A 17,250-nucleotide genomic window follows, 5' to 3' on the forward strand; every position below is an offset into this window, starting at 1 on the left:
CACGAGGAACCTGCTCGCACCTCCAGCACCACATGGGAACGAAGACTTGTACTTCAGAGGTGTCTTAGGTTTTTATCCTTCCCTTTCCAGAGGTAAAAGTTTACTAACTGCTTCAGAGAGAGCTGCTTTCTGCTGGCAGCTGGGGTTTTTACCTTAGAAATTAACATGCAAAACTACTGCGATATTCTTTGTTATTCTCTTACAAAAGCTCAGGGACGAGCAAACCCAAACTCTCCTCTTACCCTGTAGCCGAGACCTGGGGTCCAGCAACGGCCCCTCTGTCAGGAACATGCGCTTCGGAGGAGCTGGCCCACAGGTGGGACATTTTGTGCTTCTTCCCGTTCCCTTTGTCTAATGACGGCTGAATGCGTTTGACTTTCAGCTTTGTTTTTGCAGGGCCCAGCACGGAGCCGCTCGCAGAGTGCTGGGCAGACGACGGGGAGCCCCCGGGAGAGGCCGAGCTGGCGTGCATCGCCGCCGAGGACGCCTTGGTTTGCTCCAGCCCGGTACTGTTGGGAACATCGACCAGCTGCGGAAAGCTCGACAGCTGCGGCGCTGCCGATGCCGTGCCGAGGTCCAGCGGGGAGGAGGCGACCCCGGTTTTGCTGGCCAAGAGCTGCGTCATGTGCTGGAGCTGGTAAGAGCCTTCTGGGTCAGCAGACGACGGAGCGACCGTCATGCCCATCGACTGCGCCGAAGGGAGAACACAAATGCTCGACGCAGCCGTCATCGCTGCTGTAGATGGAGTTTGGGAAGCTCCCAGTTGTGAAAACATCCCCGAACTGGGTGGCAAAGTCATGTGCTGGTCCTGCAGACCAAGGCTTTGCTGACTGGCTTTGATCAGGAGGTTGCTTATCGAACCCAGGTCCCCTAATAACCCGGGGCTCGTTAATGTGACCGAACTCTGTCCCAAAACATGACCGGGAACCGAGCCACCAGTCGTGGGGGCTGCCGTGGCCTGCATGGAGACGACGTTGAGCACCGAGGAGCTCGATGCCAGGCCGGACACGGGCCCCGCTGGGAGGTGACCGGCATCCGGCCCGATGACGCTGGGAGACGTGCCGACTGCGGCGCTGGTCCCACCCTGCGGGAGCAGAGATGTTTGCTCAAAATACATGACCCCGGACTTGGATCTCTTGATGATATTGGGGACGGTTCTGTGGGACGTTGAATTGGCAATGCTTCCCAAATCCAGCGGGTGGTTGGAAATCTGGGAAGGAGCAAAGTTAATCAGGGTCATGTTGGAGACCATATCGGGAGGAGCTATGGCAGGAGGGGTTCCAGAGGGAGCCAGCTTCTTGTTCTTCCGTGAGTGCAGGCGGGATATCGGCCGTTTCTTGCCCAGGGCCGCAGCAGGCGCCGACGTGGTGCCAAGGTCTGTCCTCTGGCTTGCCTCGGACACCAGGAGCTGCGGGTCGGGGGGCGGCTGCACGCCGATGAGCAGCCCTGGTGACGGGCTGCTGATGTTGGGCGGGAAGCCGCTCTGGGGGGCCGTGGAGAAGGGGTGGATGTGCTGGTGATGGGGCATGGGCAGCAGCCCCTTGCTCGCGGGAGGAAACAGCGACTGCGAGGAGGGCAAGCTGGGATTCAGCCCCGTGGCCAGTGTGAGCCCGCTGCCCATGGGCCCCAGCACCGAGGCGCCGCTCTCCATCACGCTCTGCGCAGAGCTGACCGACGGCGTCAGCTGGATCTTCTGGGTGACGCCGTTGGGGAGCGTCTGGAGGACGTAGAGCGGCTGCATGTTTTGGTTGACCACCAGCAGTTTCTCCGCGGCCGGCTTGAGGTGCGGTGGCGTGGTCTGCACGGCAGCGTTGGAGATCTGTGAGGGGCCGGGGCTGTCCGTGGAGTTTGGCACGTACTTCTGGCTCTGGAGGGGAACGGTGGGCGACACCGGGATGCCCGGAGTGCCGCTGTTTCTCGTCAGGTCCTGGTTGCCACCGTGGCCCTGCTCGACGGGGCCGCAGGGCGGGCTGGCGATGTGCTCCGCATCCATGTGGCCCTGGATGAAGTGATCGGGAGTCATGTGTCCCTCAGGGCTCGGGTCCACTCCAGGACTCAGGAGAGCCGCATCGCCTTCCCCCGAGGCGGATTTTTCTGTCACCGTCACTCTCTTTTCTCCCGACTCTGCGGAGGGCAAGGCGAGCATGGACCTCTCTCCCGAGGAGGAGAGCGAGGACTCCGAGATGACGGCGAGCCTGTTGTGGTTCTGGCTGGGCACCGTCGGGCTGCGGGTGGTCAGGACAGAGAGGTCGGAAGGGAGCTCCAGCGGCAACTCGAACTGCTCCTCCGCTGAGATGGAGGAAGAGACGCTGCTGTCCACCGGCTCGGCAGTCGGCAGCTGCTGGGAGAACACCTCGAACAGACCCATATCCTTGCCGCGGTTGCTGTCCAGACCTAAACCTTCTCCGAGCGTCAGAAGTTCAGAGGACGAGGACTCCGGGCTCTCTCCCAACGCCTGCATCGACGGCGTGTTCTTCAGGACGAAGTCCATGATGTCGGAAGGCAGGATGTTCCCGCAGTCATCGCTGTTGTTGTTGTCAGAGTCAGATTTGAGAAGTTCAGTGTTAAACGTGTCCAGTAAGTTCTTGTCGGAAGGCGTGCTGGTGTGAGCCCTGCGGCCCGTCTCCAGCGAGCTCAGCTGAGCCTCCAGCGAGTCCTGGCCTTGCGCTTTGACCCTGCTCACGGGATGGCAGTTGTCCATCTTCGGGTCGCTCTTGTGGACAGCGGAGCTCTTGGTGACTTGTACCTTCTCACTGGCTTCCTCGGTTCTATCCAGCTTCAAGTTCTCTGTTCCGTTTTCTTTACTGCTCCTTTTAGTCACTTGACTTACTTTTCTTGTCGTTGCCGTGACACTCGTATCGCTTTCAGTTCCATCATCCACACCGTCTAGCTGTGAGATTTTTGGAAGATCGCACTGCTCCTCCTCCCTGAATAAGCTGTGGGACGCGAGTCTCTCCTCGGCGTTCGAGGAAACCACCGTACGAGTGAAATTATAGTAGTACAAGTCGTCTTCATCCGACGTGCTCAAGTCATCCGCGCCATCCACTTGTCCTTCTGCAGACCGCTTCCCTCGCTTCTTCCCTGTGGAGTTGCTGTAGAAGGGAATGTCCTCCTCTCCGTAGGACCTCACGCCGTACAGGGGAGTCAGCCCAAAGAACATGTTGGACCTGGCCCGAGCGCTTCTCCGTGGATACCTCCGCTTGTACGAGCCTTCTTCGGGAGCCTTAGTTCCATCCTGGAGCATCAAGTTGTTATCTTGAATGGGCAAATTTTCATAGGCGTTACTTTGAGATTCCTGCGCTGGCGCTTCGCTGGGGCTTCCCTGCGCGGCGGCGTTGCCTTCGGGGCTCTCCGAAGCCGAGGTGGGCTCTGCCAGAGCGGCCGGCTCCGCTCCCGCCGACTGCGGGTCCACATCGCCCTCCTGCTGCGCGCTTTTAGCCTGGCTTTCGCTTTCCATCTTGAGGGGGGTCAGAGTGACTTTAACGGTGCGTTTGCGAGGCGCCTGCGGTTCCTTGGAGGCCACGTCGCTCTGCCCTGCGGAACCTTTTGGTTGCCCTTGGGACGGTGGAGACTTCTCACCAGCTTTTTCAGCGGGAATATTGTTACATAACCTCTGGCTAATCTGTTCGGTGGCCAAACCCTGATTACCGAATTCTAGTTTCAGGTTTCCTTCATCACCACCTACTGCCTGGCTTGAATCCGTAAGAGACTTCAGGGAAAGCTTCTCTTTAAAGCTGTCTTTCATTAACTTTTTCCCCTTCTGACGCCTGTCTCTTGGGGCAGAAGCGACCGGCTCGCTTGCTGCAGGAGATCTGCTATTGACTCCAGCAGCCTTCAGGGTCTTTGCATCCACCTCATCAACCACAGTGGTTTTCTCTGGCTGTGCGGCAGGTTCCACATGCTGATCTCTGTCCTTCCTTGGGCCTCTCTGATGCAAAGGTGGGAAGGATATTGCTTCTTTGGAAGAAAACGATCCTGAACATTCTTGGAAGGTTCCTATTCTAACATTGATTTCTGTGCCCGATGAACTGGTCAGTTGAGCTGACACTTTGGAGTTTCCTCCAGAAGCAAAACTATGAGCTAGATAATCTGGGTCCTTTGACGTTTTCATCTTCTCTCCCTTAGAAGCCGCAGCTTTGGCTACCAGGTCTGAACTGCTGGAATGTTTTCCTTCCGCAGACTGAGACAGGTCCAGCTGGTAAGTTTTACTTCCGCTCGCAGCCGCTATTTTCTGGGCACCCGAGCTGGCAGAGCAGCTTTGGCCTGGAGCGCTGGGAGCACCCGCGTTCGCTGGTCCTGCAAAGCGGTCGGTGCTTTTGCCGCTCGGCTCGTGTTCTGCAGAGGTCCCTGCGCTGGGAACCGAGGACACGCTGTGCCTGGAGTACGCGCTCCCGGCTCGTGGAGGGGAGATCATGCGGAGTTTCGACTGCTGCTGTGACAAAGAGGAGGTGCTGTGTCTCCTGGAACCGATGCTCTTCAGCCCAGAGGACAGCAAGGGATCCCCCACTGTCACTATTTCGTGGGTCACCGGGGTAGGGCTGCCTGAGAAAACAAGGCAAGGAAGCCGGTCAGGTGAGCTGAAACCTTCACCACCGATGCGTACCCAATTCCTTCACACAGAACACAGGAAACAATAAAACAGCAACACCTTTCAGCCAAACAGTATCAACATAGTGACAACACTTGAGTTGGGTATTAAAAACCTGATACAGTCAATTAGTATTCACCATACAGAGCTGACGAGTTTGTAGCTCAACCTGACATGTGAATTTTCAACACCCATTTGAAACAAAACGTGACTCGTTCATCCGGATGTAGTACCTGAATTGCAGTATCAGATTTCTGAATCTCCCAGGAAAAATACTGACTGAGACAATTAAATCCCTAACTGACATTACAGCTGTCACATTGCCCAAACGCTGCTTTCTTCAACCCAGGGAAACCTTTGTTTCATCGTATATTTCTTGGCAGGTCATCCCTACTGTATGTTCTCTTAACTTTCCTTCCCTCAAGCCTATTGCCATGTCACCATTTTCTCCAGTAACAGAAAACTAAACACCACACTCTGAACAAAGCCAAAAAAGACGTGAACCAAACCAAAACCACTTTCAAAACAAACCAACAAAAAATGCCCTCAAAGCCGCCGAAAATCAAAGTGAGGAGCACTTGAAATACCTGCGGAGGGCAACGGCCGGGAGCCGGGCGACCTCTGCGCGGACGGATAGCTGGGCGCCCTGAGCCTGGGAGCCTTCGAGCCCCCCGGGAGGTAACAGGAGCCGGAGGTCTGAGAGTGCAAGGGACGATCTGGCGATGGCGGGCTGACGATTTCAGGCGCGTTTCGGCTGTCTTTAGGCAGACTTTCTGTTGGCGTGTAAAAGAGAAACAGCAGCATAAGCCATCCGTGAACCCCAAAAGCTACGATCTGATGAAGTACCTATTGCTATCAGGAAAATCAGGGGATTTGTTAAATAAAGACAAAGATTACTGCTTCCTCGCCATCAGGTAACAGCTGGGCTCTTCTCTGAAGAACATTTCAAACACTTGCAGCAATACAGCAGCCCTCAGCTTACACATGAAATTCCATTGCATTTTAATAAAGTTTAAGATTCTGTCAACAACAGCAACTACTGCAAACGTTTAAAACCTCCCGCGGCCTCACCGCTGGGACTGAAGGAAGGGCTGAGATTTTTTTTAAATTCTTCTTAAGCTCACCTATAGATACGGAGAAGGTAATTCGGAAACACAGAAGCAGCGCAATGCTACTGTTCAACACGGTATTTACCAAGCCCCGTGTCACCTACCAACACCGACACTTGAAGCACAATGTGACGCCTTACATCACTCGAAAAGATCTCGGATCTGTAGACTAGAAAGCGCAGCTACAGCAGGCTGGTGTGCTCGGGGTCTGAGTGACCAGAACACAGGAGAGCACAGAGCCCTTTGGTTTTTCTAGAGCCTTAAGAGGCCGCGATGTAACGTGAAGCCTGAAGGGCATTCCAGTCCAAGACGGTTTAAGAAAAAGGGATCTCGCGCAGTACTGGCTTTTCTGGTGAGGACAGACTAAGGCAAATACACTTTCAGAAAGCCCTGAGAAGACGACCTGTAAGGGGAACGGGGCTGTGCGCAATCGTTCTGTTGTCATCGTGCTCCACCGTGCTGTTGATGTCGGGTTCTATGACCGGCGGCCGGCACTCCATGATCTTGCAGGTATACACGCAGCGCTTCCTGGCATCCGTTGTGCTCCAGTACACCCTCGAGCACCTGGAAGAGAATTCAACCAATTTACCCAACAGTCAAGTAAACCTCAGCATTCCTATTTCAAATTTGCAGTTTCTCAAAACGGCACCGGACGAAGGCTGCTGGGCGCAACATGCTGCACGCCCGGCTTCATCACAAGATTCCTAACAGCGTATGCGAGCTACGGTCAAATTTACAGATGTTACTTCAGTGCTGGTTTGACATCTAATACACTAAAAGAGATGTAATCATGGAACAGCGTATACTCACTGATAGCCAATGGGAAACAACTTATCTTCACAGTCTGAGAGGTCATTCAGAATTCCTAAACAGTCTATTGTCATCGAGCCTGAGCGGAAAGAGGATCAGAAGAGTTCTGTGAACCAGAGCCCAGCACCGAAGGCCGATCAAGTGTCCGGAGACCAGATCTTACCAATCATCATGTGGATGTTCTCTGGTTCCAACCCACTAAGAAATTTTCTTCTCAAACTGATCCCTTCAAAGTCCACAAAAACTCTCCTAAGGACTTCAAACCCATTCTCAGGAACCACCTGGAACAAGAATCCACAAAACTACTCAGTAATTTCAAAGGAACCTCCCCGTGTACACTACACAGTCTAACCGTCCTCAGTTTGGTGGTGTGGCATTTGAAGCGCCCCACGGCAGCTGTACCGCTGACTTCTTTCTAACAGCACGGCAGTCCGGCCCCAGTTCGCAAGGAGCGAAGGCAACGTTCACTTGTAAGCAGTGCTCCGGCTCAGCCACGGCCGGCGCGACAGAGGACCCTCACCTCTCCTTTGATCAGGTCGCGATGCCTCTGGCAGTAAACCTTCTTGTCGTCCAGGAACACGCAGTTCTTGGCCCGCGAGCACATGAAGTGGTAGTTACTGGTGCAGGAAGTGAGGCAGCAGCCGACGGTGGCGCCCGACTTCTGGCAGAACTCGCATCTCTACAAAAGCAAACAGAAAAAAGCGACAAGTGAATCCCTTCTCCAACCAGGCTCCCGCTGCTGCTGTCAGTTGGTTTTTTAGGCATAGGCAGAAGTTGAGAGTAAAGCCTGAGCTCCTGCTTTGCTGCCACAACATTTGCTACCATAACTCACATGCAGAGCGAGACACGGAGGAGGACGTGAGAGAACAAGGATCTCTCGCTCCGAACAACTCCTGCCTTTGCTGACGGGTTTCTCCGGGCTCAGGCTTTCTCGCTTGTTCTCCACAGCGCAGTGTCCTATTTGCTTCACCAATTAGCATGTCAATTATTTCTCCTGCACACAGTATTCCCCATGTGGGCGCTTACTGCTGGCTAAGAGCAGTCCTGTTACACTGCTTCTGCTGGTTTAAGACATATTTAGGACCAGGTGATGCAATATTAAACCAAGATTTGGACAAACTGATTTCTAGTCACACTTCCAGTCTCATTCATTCTTCTGGAAGGTAAGCAACAACCAATTCACCACAGGAAGGCGATTCTGTTTTCTAAGGCTCAGAAAAGAGACACCACCATCATTCTTCCTGCAGTATTTAACAGAACAGCTACGTGCAAGCCAGATGTTGAGATCCTTCGCCTCTGCTCAAACACGACAACGCTCCTTGTTCAACACCTTGAACTGGACAACACTTGCTTTCTGTTTTTATTTCTTCTATGCATATGTGGAATCTAACCCAGGTCAAAACGGCAGCTGCAGGGTCTCTCCCGCTCCTCTGAGCTCCTCCGCTGCCACCGGTTCGGACTCCAGCAGAAGATCTAGTGAGCCCCTGAGCCAGAGAGACGGGGTGGGGCTGCAACGCAGCACTTGACGCTGCTCCAGACAGTCCGTGTTCTTTTAAAAAGAGGTCGTGACCGCGTATATGGCATCGACTGCTGAAGGGGCAGCACTGGCAACTAAGACCTTCTGAGAAAAACACGACTCAGATTCACCTGCGACAAGTTCCTTTTGGTCTCCTCGCTACTTCTGAACTAAGCAAGGCTAAAACAAATTTTCAAATCTCTTCAGTCAGTTCTACTACCTATAGCATAAAAAACAGTGCAAGGAGAGGACGGAGCAGAAAAAACACACACAAGGCGTCTTTTAGCCGGGTTCCTGTCTCAGTTCTGCGTGACTCAGCATGCGGTTTAAGAAACTGTTAGGAACTTATACCCACCAGCTGCTTTCCCCTGATCACAGCCATGTGCACGTTCTTCAGAGAACCATCGTCATCTTCAAACACCTCTGCCGACCACAAAGCACAGTTCACGTGTGTCCATTCATTCTGGCCGATATACAGAAGACGTCCAGCATCCTAAGGAAGGGAAGGAAACCTTCTTTTCAAATGTTCCACGAGACACAGCAACATACAAAGGGCATCCAGCCTACCCACAGTGCCAAAGACACAGCACTGCTTAAATCAGCGCCTGTCAGACCGGGCAGGTGCCAGATACTCACGTTAGCGCTGTCGTCACCGTATTTCAGGCACAACGCGCACTGCCTGTTGTCTTCCACGTCTGGAGGTGGGTTCAGTTCAGGACTATCCTCTCTGCTTCGGTCAGAGCCTTAAAGGAGAGAACACTGTTTATTCTTGAAAGACAGGGAGGCAAAAATTCATCTGCAAAAATGGTCAGCAAGGGATAGAAGGGGATAGAAGCACCAACCAGCAGCCCGGAGTTTTCAACAGGCAGCTTGCAAAGCAAGGCCGAGCAGCCCCCGCACAGCCCGTGTGCTGGGGGAAAGCAGCACAAATGCACGTCTGTGCCCGAGCTCAGCTCAGAAACATCCCGTACGTAACAGCCTCTGAACGATCTTGGGTCAAAGAGGTCTCCAAAATCCTTCAGAACCAAAACTGCCCTCCCTTTACTGCTCGGAGCTGTGGAATGAAGCGCTCCGGGTGTGGGACCGACAGTGCTGCGACCTGTTTCCTTACTGGAGATTGGCGGTGTAGGAGGATGCAGAGGGGTTGGGGAATCCGGCTCTCCGGGCCCTTTGGGTTTTGGAGCTGGAATGATTTTCTTCATCAGAGGGGGCTGTTCGGTGCGGCTGTTCTCTTCCCGCTCCTGCCACTGAGCATAGTTATGGTCAAGCGAAGGGGGCAGCACCGCGTTCGGCAACATACCACTGCTGGAAAGCAACGAGGAGTCGCCCGTCAGACCCGACTACACGCCAGCACCTCGTCTGCCAGCACAACCACCACCCGCTTCGCCACCCACAGTCCACACGCGCTCTCAACAAAGGCCGTGACCGCTCACACGTTAAGGTTTGTGATGTGGCCGTCCCTTTCTCTTGAGGGTGACAGGTGCACATGGGGGGGCCCCAGCACAGGGGGGTGAGCAGGGCAGGAAGGACGAGACTGACGAGCCAACACACGATACACCTCACTCTAAACAATGGTTTTGGTTTCTCTGCTTTCCAACAAGGAAACGCACACAAACCCCGGGAACGGGGCTACTGTCTGACTTCTTCAAAAAAAAGAGGAAAAGAAGAAAGACAAACAGAAACCCCACCCCAAAACCAGGCTCTCTCGAGACTTTTTGCTTGGACAGCTGGCAAACTGCAGGGTGTCGCAGTCGGACACTGAACAATTACTTACTTGCTCGTTACTTTATTTGGCTCCCAAAATCTGGACTTTTTTACACTGAACCATGGAAAAACACGCTCCATTTGCTGAAGGAAAACAACACTCCGTTAGAAATGCTATGCAACGTACCCCCAAATCCAAAGACATTCAGCCAAGATCTACTGTAAAGGCACAACTGGTAAGATTTCAGGAACATCAACAACGCTGACAATGTATTGTTTTATTCCTGGAAATACCCAAACTATGGTAAGCACAACAGACCCTTTGGATTCCAGCAGCAACAGTGGAGTGATACTGAGCAGATTCCAAAATAACTATAGTCCAGCTCACCCGAATAAAGAAGGACTTGACCATGCTGTTGGCTTTCTTCACCTCCGGCTGCCCGCCGTCGGAATTGATGGCTGCTTGAATTATCTTCACGATATCATCACTAAAATCCAACTGCAAGAAAGCCACAACATTGCACATCACCAGGATTGTCTCCTGCACACAGCCACACTATCCACTGATATTTTAAGGCGTCAAGCGAGCATCCAGATGACTAGACTAGACTAGAAGACTGAACCAGAGCACTGACTGAAAAGCAGAAAAAGAATCTGGCTGTCAACAACGGGGAAAACAGAGGAAAAAGCTGCTGCCTATAACAAAACCCGACTGGGTCAATGCTAGCGTTTTGTGTAAATGACCCCTGAAGAGATCTCTCTCCACACGCAAATTCTTAGTTCCCAGATAACTCACTACCAGCACTGTTATCTGGCCCTCAGAATTTGGATGTGAAGTAGGACCGACCCTTTCTCTATCAACATAAACATCTGACTGAGAGCAAAAGGGGTTTCACTGAGTGGTGAAGGAGCCGCACAACAATGTAAATGACACGTCTTTGGGCCAGCATTAACACCAGCCAGCCAGGATTATTTTTAGCAGCACGTTAACCTGTTTCCTTGTTCATAAAGAAAAGGCTTAAGCATGCTCAGTTATAAACACCACGGGTTGTAAAGCAAGTCACAGGACCTATTAGTAGAGCGGACAACTAAAACTCTGACATACCACAGAGGTGTAACCTGCTTGATCCATTTTCCTCTTCACTCCTTCCAGATCCAGAGGCTGCTGCTCCTCCTGCTTGCTGACTTCGGTTAGGACGGGGGGGTCAGGACCTTCTGGGGAGCTTCGGGATGGGATACTCTCCTCCGTCTCGGGGTTTAAATCAGGCGGTTTTGCTGCCTGTTAACACCAGCAACCAGACAGAGCGACGTTGGCTACTGAAGGGTGGCTGCTACTTGCCACATACTCCCACACACATTTAATGACCCAGAGAGTCTCGCTAACGTGAAAGAAAGGAGCCTCGAGTTCTGAATTCCTGTCCAAAATGCAGGGACAACAATTAAAAGAGCTTAACCAGCTTTGTGCTGCCGACCAGTGTAGCACACAGCAGAGCGACCAGCCATAGGGATTAAACTCCTTTTTCACAAGTCTTATTCCTGAATATACATTTCAAGACTAAGACCCTGTTCTTCCGTCGAAAAAGCACCTTCACCATCCCAGAGTTAAATCCTCCCATTCCTTAAAGAACTGATCCTGCTTTTGCCTTTAGCCTCACAAGTTTATCACAGATGGCCACCTCATTGTTTCCACAGGAATGAAAACCACAGTACACGTTGTTCACAGTACATTACATTGCAGTACAATGCCCAGCAATACCAGAATCCAGCCAGACAGCGGGCAACACTCGGAGCTGCAATACAGCAGCCGGGCGCGAGGCTGCAGCTCACCTGTCGATACCGCAGCAAGTGGCTGGTCGTTCTGGAATTCAACAGGGCCGTCAGGACCTGCCGCAGGGACACCTGCAGCTCCTTCTCCAGCGCCAGGCGCCACTCCGCAGGATGCTGCTCCGTGCAGTTAATGCAGGTGTACGCTACGCTCTCCGGCAAGTTAGAGAGTATCTCATACATCTCATCTGGAGACCGAAAAAAATAACAATGTGAACTACTGTACTGAAGGACGGATAGAGGGAAAAATGCCCACTGAGCATTGACCGTCTAACGGAAACGCTTTTCATGTAATAAAAGCATCTTGTGCAATAACTGAGCCCTACTGCGTTTGGGGCAAGTCCTGTGCTTTCAGGATGGCATCGATATCAGTACTGGCTTGCCTGCAGCTACTCTACAGGCTGGACACAATAGGTGAGAGTGTTAAGACTCTAACAGAAAGGTCCAACACAGGATTCCTTTGGTCTACTCGCTGCCCCATATTCTGAGGAACGCAGGAGATCAGGATTTGTCTTACCAGAAAGGTTTTCACACTTGGAGTGGACCCAGCGGTCGCATTTCCCGCATTGCATCATCTTGCTCTCGTAGTCGTCATCGTCGTAGCACTTGTCACAGAGAGGACAGAAGTTTCCTGCAAGCAAGACGTGATTGTTTTTCAGAGACTCGGCCGTTCCGTGCAGCTCGCACGCGGGGCGGCTACGTACCGTCGCGCCAAGAAAGCGGCTGCCTGAACCCCCCACCGGTACGCTGCCCACGGCTGGCAAAATAGCATAACCGGCAATTAGCTCGACAGAGTAAAACAAAGACAAGAACGACACACTGGCATGAAATTTGGTGGAACAGCCCAGATCGTCTATGCTGAGATTCTTCCCCACAGTGCCCCTCTTAGATCCAAAGGCATCACGTACAGTAACTAACACACGAAGGAGCAACCACTTTACAATGGGAATTTTGTTGCTTTTAAGTCAGGACTCCTTTCAAATGTCTTTTTCTTGACTGGTGCTTGAACGCCTGGGCCACCAGGTGTGTAAGAACTGCTTTGTATGGCATTGCGTCTACGTCCTGGGAGCCTCAAGCTCTAACAAGAAAAGAGCAGCGACTTTGCCAGCCACTGTAAAATCTAAGAACCCGGCTTTCCACCCGCCACTCCAACACGTGCTGGGAGGAATCACAGCTCCGTGTACCTTTCGCAAAGAGTTTGGCACAATCGTGGCACAGCGAGAAGTCGTGAGACCACTGCGCATCCCACCCTTTGCCTGGTGTCGTGGATCCGCAGCTCTTGCAGCGAACACATTTGGTACATATCTGGAAAAGGAATGTGGTTGGCAGGTGTTATTTCCTTTTATTCACTGGTTTCTTTGCTTTAGTCCTAATGATGCATTTCCTCGTTTTATTATTCAATGAGTGCAGAGAAATAATACAACAGAGCAAGGATTTTCAAAGACCAAAACCTTCACTAAAAAGAGCTCCCTCCCTTTATGGTAAGATGGTGATAATGCAACATGAAAAAATTGAAAATAAACTACAGTATCATTTTTCTGTCCTTCGTATTTGCACTGAAGAAAATATTACCCTTCCCTTCACATAAAACAGTATCTGCAGTTGTGGTGTTTCTTCGGACCTAAAACATGAAGTCTTATTTTAACAGTTTTCTAATTCTGAGAATATAGAAATGCCTGAAAACTATTTGTACCAAATACACGAATGGTAAAGCTTTTGTGTTTGTTCAGAATAAAACTCAAAAGACACAAACCAGTAAAGTAATCCAAATTGTCTCTTAATACCAGTACCAACTGATACGCTTAAAGTAAATGCTGCCCTTCTGAAGAGCTTCTTCCATGTTCTGAGACCACGCTCAGAAGAATCACTACAACTAGAAAAGCTGTAATCCCTTCATAAATCCTGCTTGTTCAGAACCTCATCAGGGACCCACTTCATTATCTATTTCCAAATGTACCTTCCAACGCAACAGGCACCCTGCCTTGCAACTGGGCTGAGTGACTGCATCAGAGGCAGCCACCTGCAGCGCTCTGGCCTGCGGCGTCAGTCAAGCGAATTACTGAAAATAAATCACAACGCCTCACCCAAACTTTCTTCTTCTTGGTGGGTTTTGTCGGGTAGTTTGGGCCCAGGCACTCGGGGTGATAGCTGTTTCGGCACTTGTTACACTCCAGCAGCTGCTGCAAGAATAACGGAGAGGGCATTGGAGCAGACCGAAGGGATGCAGGAACCCGGGCGCTCTGTTTCCGGCGGGATGCCCCGCTGCGGAAGCGGAGGAAGCTGGAGAGGCGTTTCCCCGTTTCCCCAGTGTGTTTTCTCCCGGTGCTTTGGGGGTACCTTGGTGGCCTGGTGCTGTCTCCCACACACGTGGCAGAACTTGCAGCGACGGCAGCACCAGTTCTCCAGCTGGTCCTCCAGCGGCCGCTCGCTCTCCTCCAGGCAGAACTTGTGAAAGGGCTCACAACAGACCTGACAGTACACGAACTGCAAGGGGGAGAGGCAGGTTTTAGCAAGCCAGCAGCTTCTCTGAAGTCCCAAACCACCCCCTCGCGCTCCCAACCGCTTTGAATTCTGCGTCACAACTGACAGAACACGGATGTCTGCTGGCATGTTTTAGAGGGGAGCTGCGTGCGTGCTGCAGACAACCCAAATCCACGCTCGCCTACCCAGCCCAGGCACCCAGCAGCAAAGGGGAGCCCGGTACCTGTTCTCTGAGCGTTCCCAGCCCTGGCAAAGCCTTGAGGGCCCCCCCGGAGCTCCTCCCTCGCTGTAACACAAGCCACCGCACCAGGAGAAAGACCTGGTGCAGATGGAAGGGACGTGCAGAGCCGAGAGAGGCGTTCCTGCCTCTGCTCAGCTCAGGTGGCGTGTGTGACAGCTCTTCTGACCTCTACGTATCCCCTGCAAGGCTGGGCAGACTAGAAAAAGTGTCCTCCTTAGGGTACAAACACTGCAGGCTCAGGGGACACGTGAATCACTTGTCCCCATGAGCAACCTGCCTGAGCAGGGGACGGCTCCAGCCCCGCTGGACGGTCCTCAAGCCAAGGGACATCCACATCCACATTCCCCGTTCCCTCAGCGTAACTGAGCCGTTTCTGGAGCGCCAGCACCACCTCCCCAGGCCAGCTGGCCTCACTGTCTGTACGTGGCAGCGCATTTGACACATCTCAAAGCCAAACCCAGCTCTTGGTGCAGCACCAGAATTCCTCCGGTCACGTCTCGGGAATGGCTTGCAGCTCTCAGCAAGCGCAGCCCCTAAAGCCCTCTGACCTTATCGGGCAGCCTTCCTTATTCCGAGTTCAGAAGAGGCAAAGCCCTGCTTTACGTCAGACCTGGGATACCAAATTAGGAGGAGACGCAGGTGCTCCCCGTTACACAGTTCTGCACATCTAATACTGTTCACCTGCCAAGTGAGCGCTGCAGAAGTTTCCCAACTGCTTTTAAATACCCTGAACTTCGGTATCTTGGGACAAAGCAAGGACAGATTTACAGCTACTATTTAATTTGTCCTGGATCAAGGTCACGATATTATTTCTTTATTTTTTCTAACCACACGGCGCTGTAACTAAGTCACGAAGGGCAGAACACAATGCTTTACCTCCACGTGTCCACTGCTGGCACAGAGAAAACAGACCACCCTGGGAGTAATAGGTACCGAGGTGACGATGCCTAACCCACCCATCTCCCAAACATTCTCCACTTCACAGTCCTCCTGCAAGTACAAAAGGAGACGTCACCATGCAGAACAAGGCAACACAACAGCAGTACAAAGTGCTCGCGCTGACGGCTGCGCTACGCGCTCTGTGCCTGGGCTTAAGCGGCCTCAAACTGAATTGTTTCAGCTTCTACCTGCGTTACAGCGAATATTGCAACAGGCTCCTCTCGGCGCTGCTCTGGCCAAGAGGGCTCAGTAAGGCGCTGGCCTTCCTTCTACGGAAAGCCGGCCTAAGCAACGAGACAAAGCTTTCACGATTGCACAATTATTACTGAAAGTGAAATTTCGGAAGAATTAGACTTTATTAGGATTCCATATTTGTATAAAAAAAACACTTATGAGATCTCGCTATAATCTCCAGTATCAACACTTATAGATGGACTGAAAAATTATTAGGAAAATATTAATTTTTATTTTTTCAACACTGTTGTTCAAAAAAAGTACATGATTTGTCAGTTAAAAACCCCGGATATTCCCAAAATGTCGTGAATTACAAGTTACTAACATTTTCCCCAAATCTTGTTGGCTCAAGTTGTGGTAAGGTTTTATAGTTCCATCTTAATGGAATAACTCTTCATAAACCTCAAAGTCTTGCTCATCCTCACACATTGACAGTTAAGGTTTTAAAGCTTTAAGGGTCTCTTCATCCAGTACTCTAATCATAAGAAAAAAAAAAGGCATAACAAGCTTCTAAAAATCAAGCGACTTGTCATGAAGGCTCCTACGTGCAGTTCTCTGAGGGCACCCCACACACCAGAGGCCACCGCCCGCGCTCTCGAGGGGCTCTGGTTCCGGGTTCAGAGCCAGGCAACATTCAAACACTTAAAACAGTTTGTCCTCTACCTTGAAATCCACTCGGATTCTGTGGACTCCATCTGGGGGTGGCTTTTGCTTGGAACTGCTGCCATTAGTCAGAGTGCTGAGCAAGTTCAGCGTGCTGCTTTCGGGCTTGCTTATGGGAGGGGGCTTTTCCTGCTCAAGTAAAGGAGCCTGCGTTAATCCCAGCCCCGCACAGGAAAACTCAACCAGAAATTAAACTCAATGCCGCAGGTAACTCACAGAGAAAACCCCCAAACCATTTCAGAATCACCGAGTGTGCAAATGGTGCAAGAAAGCAACATTCCACAAACCATTTCCTGAGATCATTCCACGCACAGTTACATTCCTAACTCAATTTGCTGTGCGCTCCTCTACCGCCACGTTGCTCCCAGCAGAGCGCTGGTCCGCACGCTGCAGTGGGGCGGCTCTGGCTCTCGCCAGTCCCCACGCGCTCCTCACATTTCAATCACTCTTTATCTTTTTCTTTTCTATAATGGAGCTGTTTCTGAGCCGAAGGCAGTTCCGCGTTTTACAGAACAGCCTCCACCCCAAACCGTACAAACCTCAGAGAACAAGCCAACATCTAAACCCAATCTCAGGCATATGCCAGGTACTTTGGTATCTGCGTACTGCCACAAGGACGAGTACAAAAAACCTGCCAAAGGGGTAAGTAATACAGTTCTACCCTCTAGACAGACAGAAGTTCCAGGCTCTTGAAATGCACTGACTGCGTACAAAAAACAGTATTCACCTTGTCTTTTGGTTTCTGTTTCACAGGGAAAGTTGGACGGGGAGCAATTTTTTTCTGTTTGCTTTGTTCTGTGCCTAGGAAGGGGGGAAAAATTATGAGTATTTCAAGTAACTAACAGCCACCTGTAGAGAAGAAAAGGGAAAAAAATGAGCTGGGTAAGGCGTGATGAGTTTTCGACCAGAACCTCCCCCCGTGCGACTGCACCTCCCCAGCTGCGGCCCGCGCAGCCTCCTCTGCCGAAAATCTGCAGCATTCTGGGTGCGAAGCCACAGAGGCCCCGGAGCCGCCTCGGCGGCCGCTGCCCCGCTGCTCTGCGCCACGTGCGAGAAACACGCGGCGTTTTTCTAGAAAAAAGATTGTATTCTTCTTGTTTGACATTCCGACTGCCAACAGTCAACAGGCTTAAGGGTACTG

General features: G+C 51.8%; 1 protein-coding gene across 3 annotated transcripts in view; it reads right to left on the reverse strand.

Annotated features, from left to right (window-relative positions):
- The window catches only part of KMT2A (lysine methyltransferase 2A), a 36,665-nt gene that overhangs the window by 6,768 nt on the left and 12,647 nt on the right, over positions 1-17,250 (reverse strand). Inside the window, exons 8-27 of one of the 3 annotated variants that reach the window (XM_065040035.1) lie at positions 16,837-16,910; positions 16,110-16,238; positions 15,150-15,263; positions 13,889-14,035; positions 13,636-13,728; positions 12,736-12,856; positions 12,069-12,182; positions 11,555-11,739; positions 10,833-11,006; positions 10,116-10,226; positions 9,798-9,871; positions 9,135-9,328; positions 8,660-8,766; positions 8,379-8,516; positions 7,028-7,186; positions 6,671-6,788; positions 6,508-6,586; positions 6,101-6,261; positions 5,176-5,361; positions 243-4,542 (exon numbers count right to left, since the gene is read on the reverse strand). In XM_065040035.1, the coding sequence (XP_064896107.1) occupies positions 243-4,542; positions 5,176-5,361; positions 6,101-6,261; positions 6,508-6,586; positions 6,671-6,788; positions 7,028-7,186; positions 8,379-8,516; positions 8,660-8,766; positions 9,135-9,328; positions 9,798-9,871; positions 10,116-10,226; positions 10,833-11,006; positions 11,555-11,739; positions 12,069-12,182; positions 12,736-12,856; positions 13,636-13,728; positions 13,889-14,035; positions 15,150-15,263; positions 16,110-16,238; positions 16,837-16,910 (6,778 nt within the window). Of the gene's footprint in view, positions 1-242; positions 4,543-5,175; positions 5,362-6,100; positions 6,262-6,507; positions 6,587-6,670; positions 6,789-7,027; positions 7,187-8,378; positions 8,517-8,659; positions 8,767-9,134; positions 9,329-9,797; positions 9,872-10,115; positions 10,227-10,832; positions 11,007-11,554; positions 11,740-12,068; positions 12,183-12,735; positions 12,857-13,635; positions 13,732-13,888; positions 14,036-15,149; positions 15,264-16,109; positions 16,239-16,836; positions 16,911-17,250 lie in introns of all 3 variants that reach the window. The other 2 variants (XM_065040034.1, XM_065040033.1) reach the window with 2 other exon arrangements.

The sequence above is a fragment of the Columba livia genome, chromosome 24 (genome assembly GCF_036013475.1).
Source record: "Columba livia isolate bColLiv1 breed racing homer chromosome 24, bColLiv1.pat.W.v2, whole genome shotgun sequence".
Taxonomy (NCBI): domain Eukaryota; kingdom Metazoa; phylum Chordata; class Aves; order Columbiformes; family Columbidae; genus Columba; species Columba livia.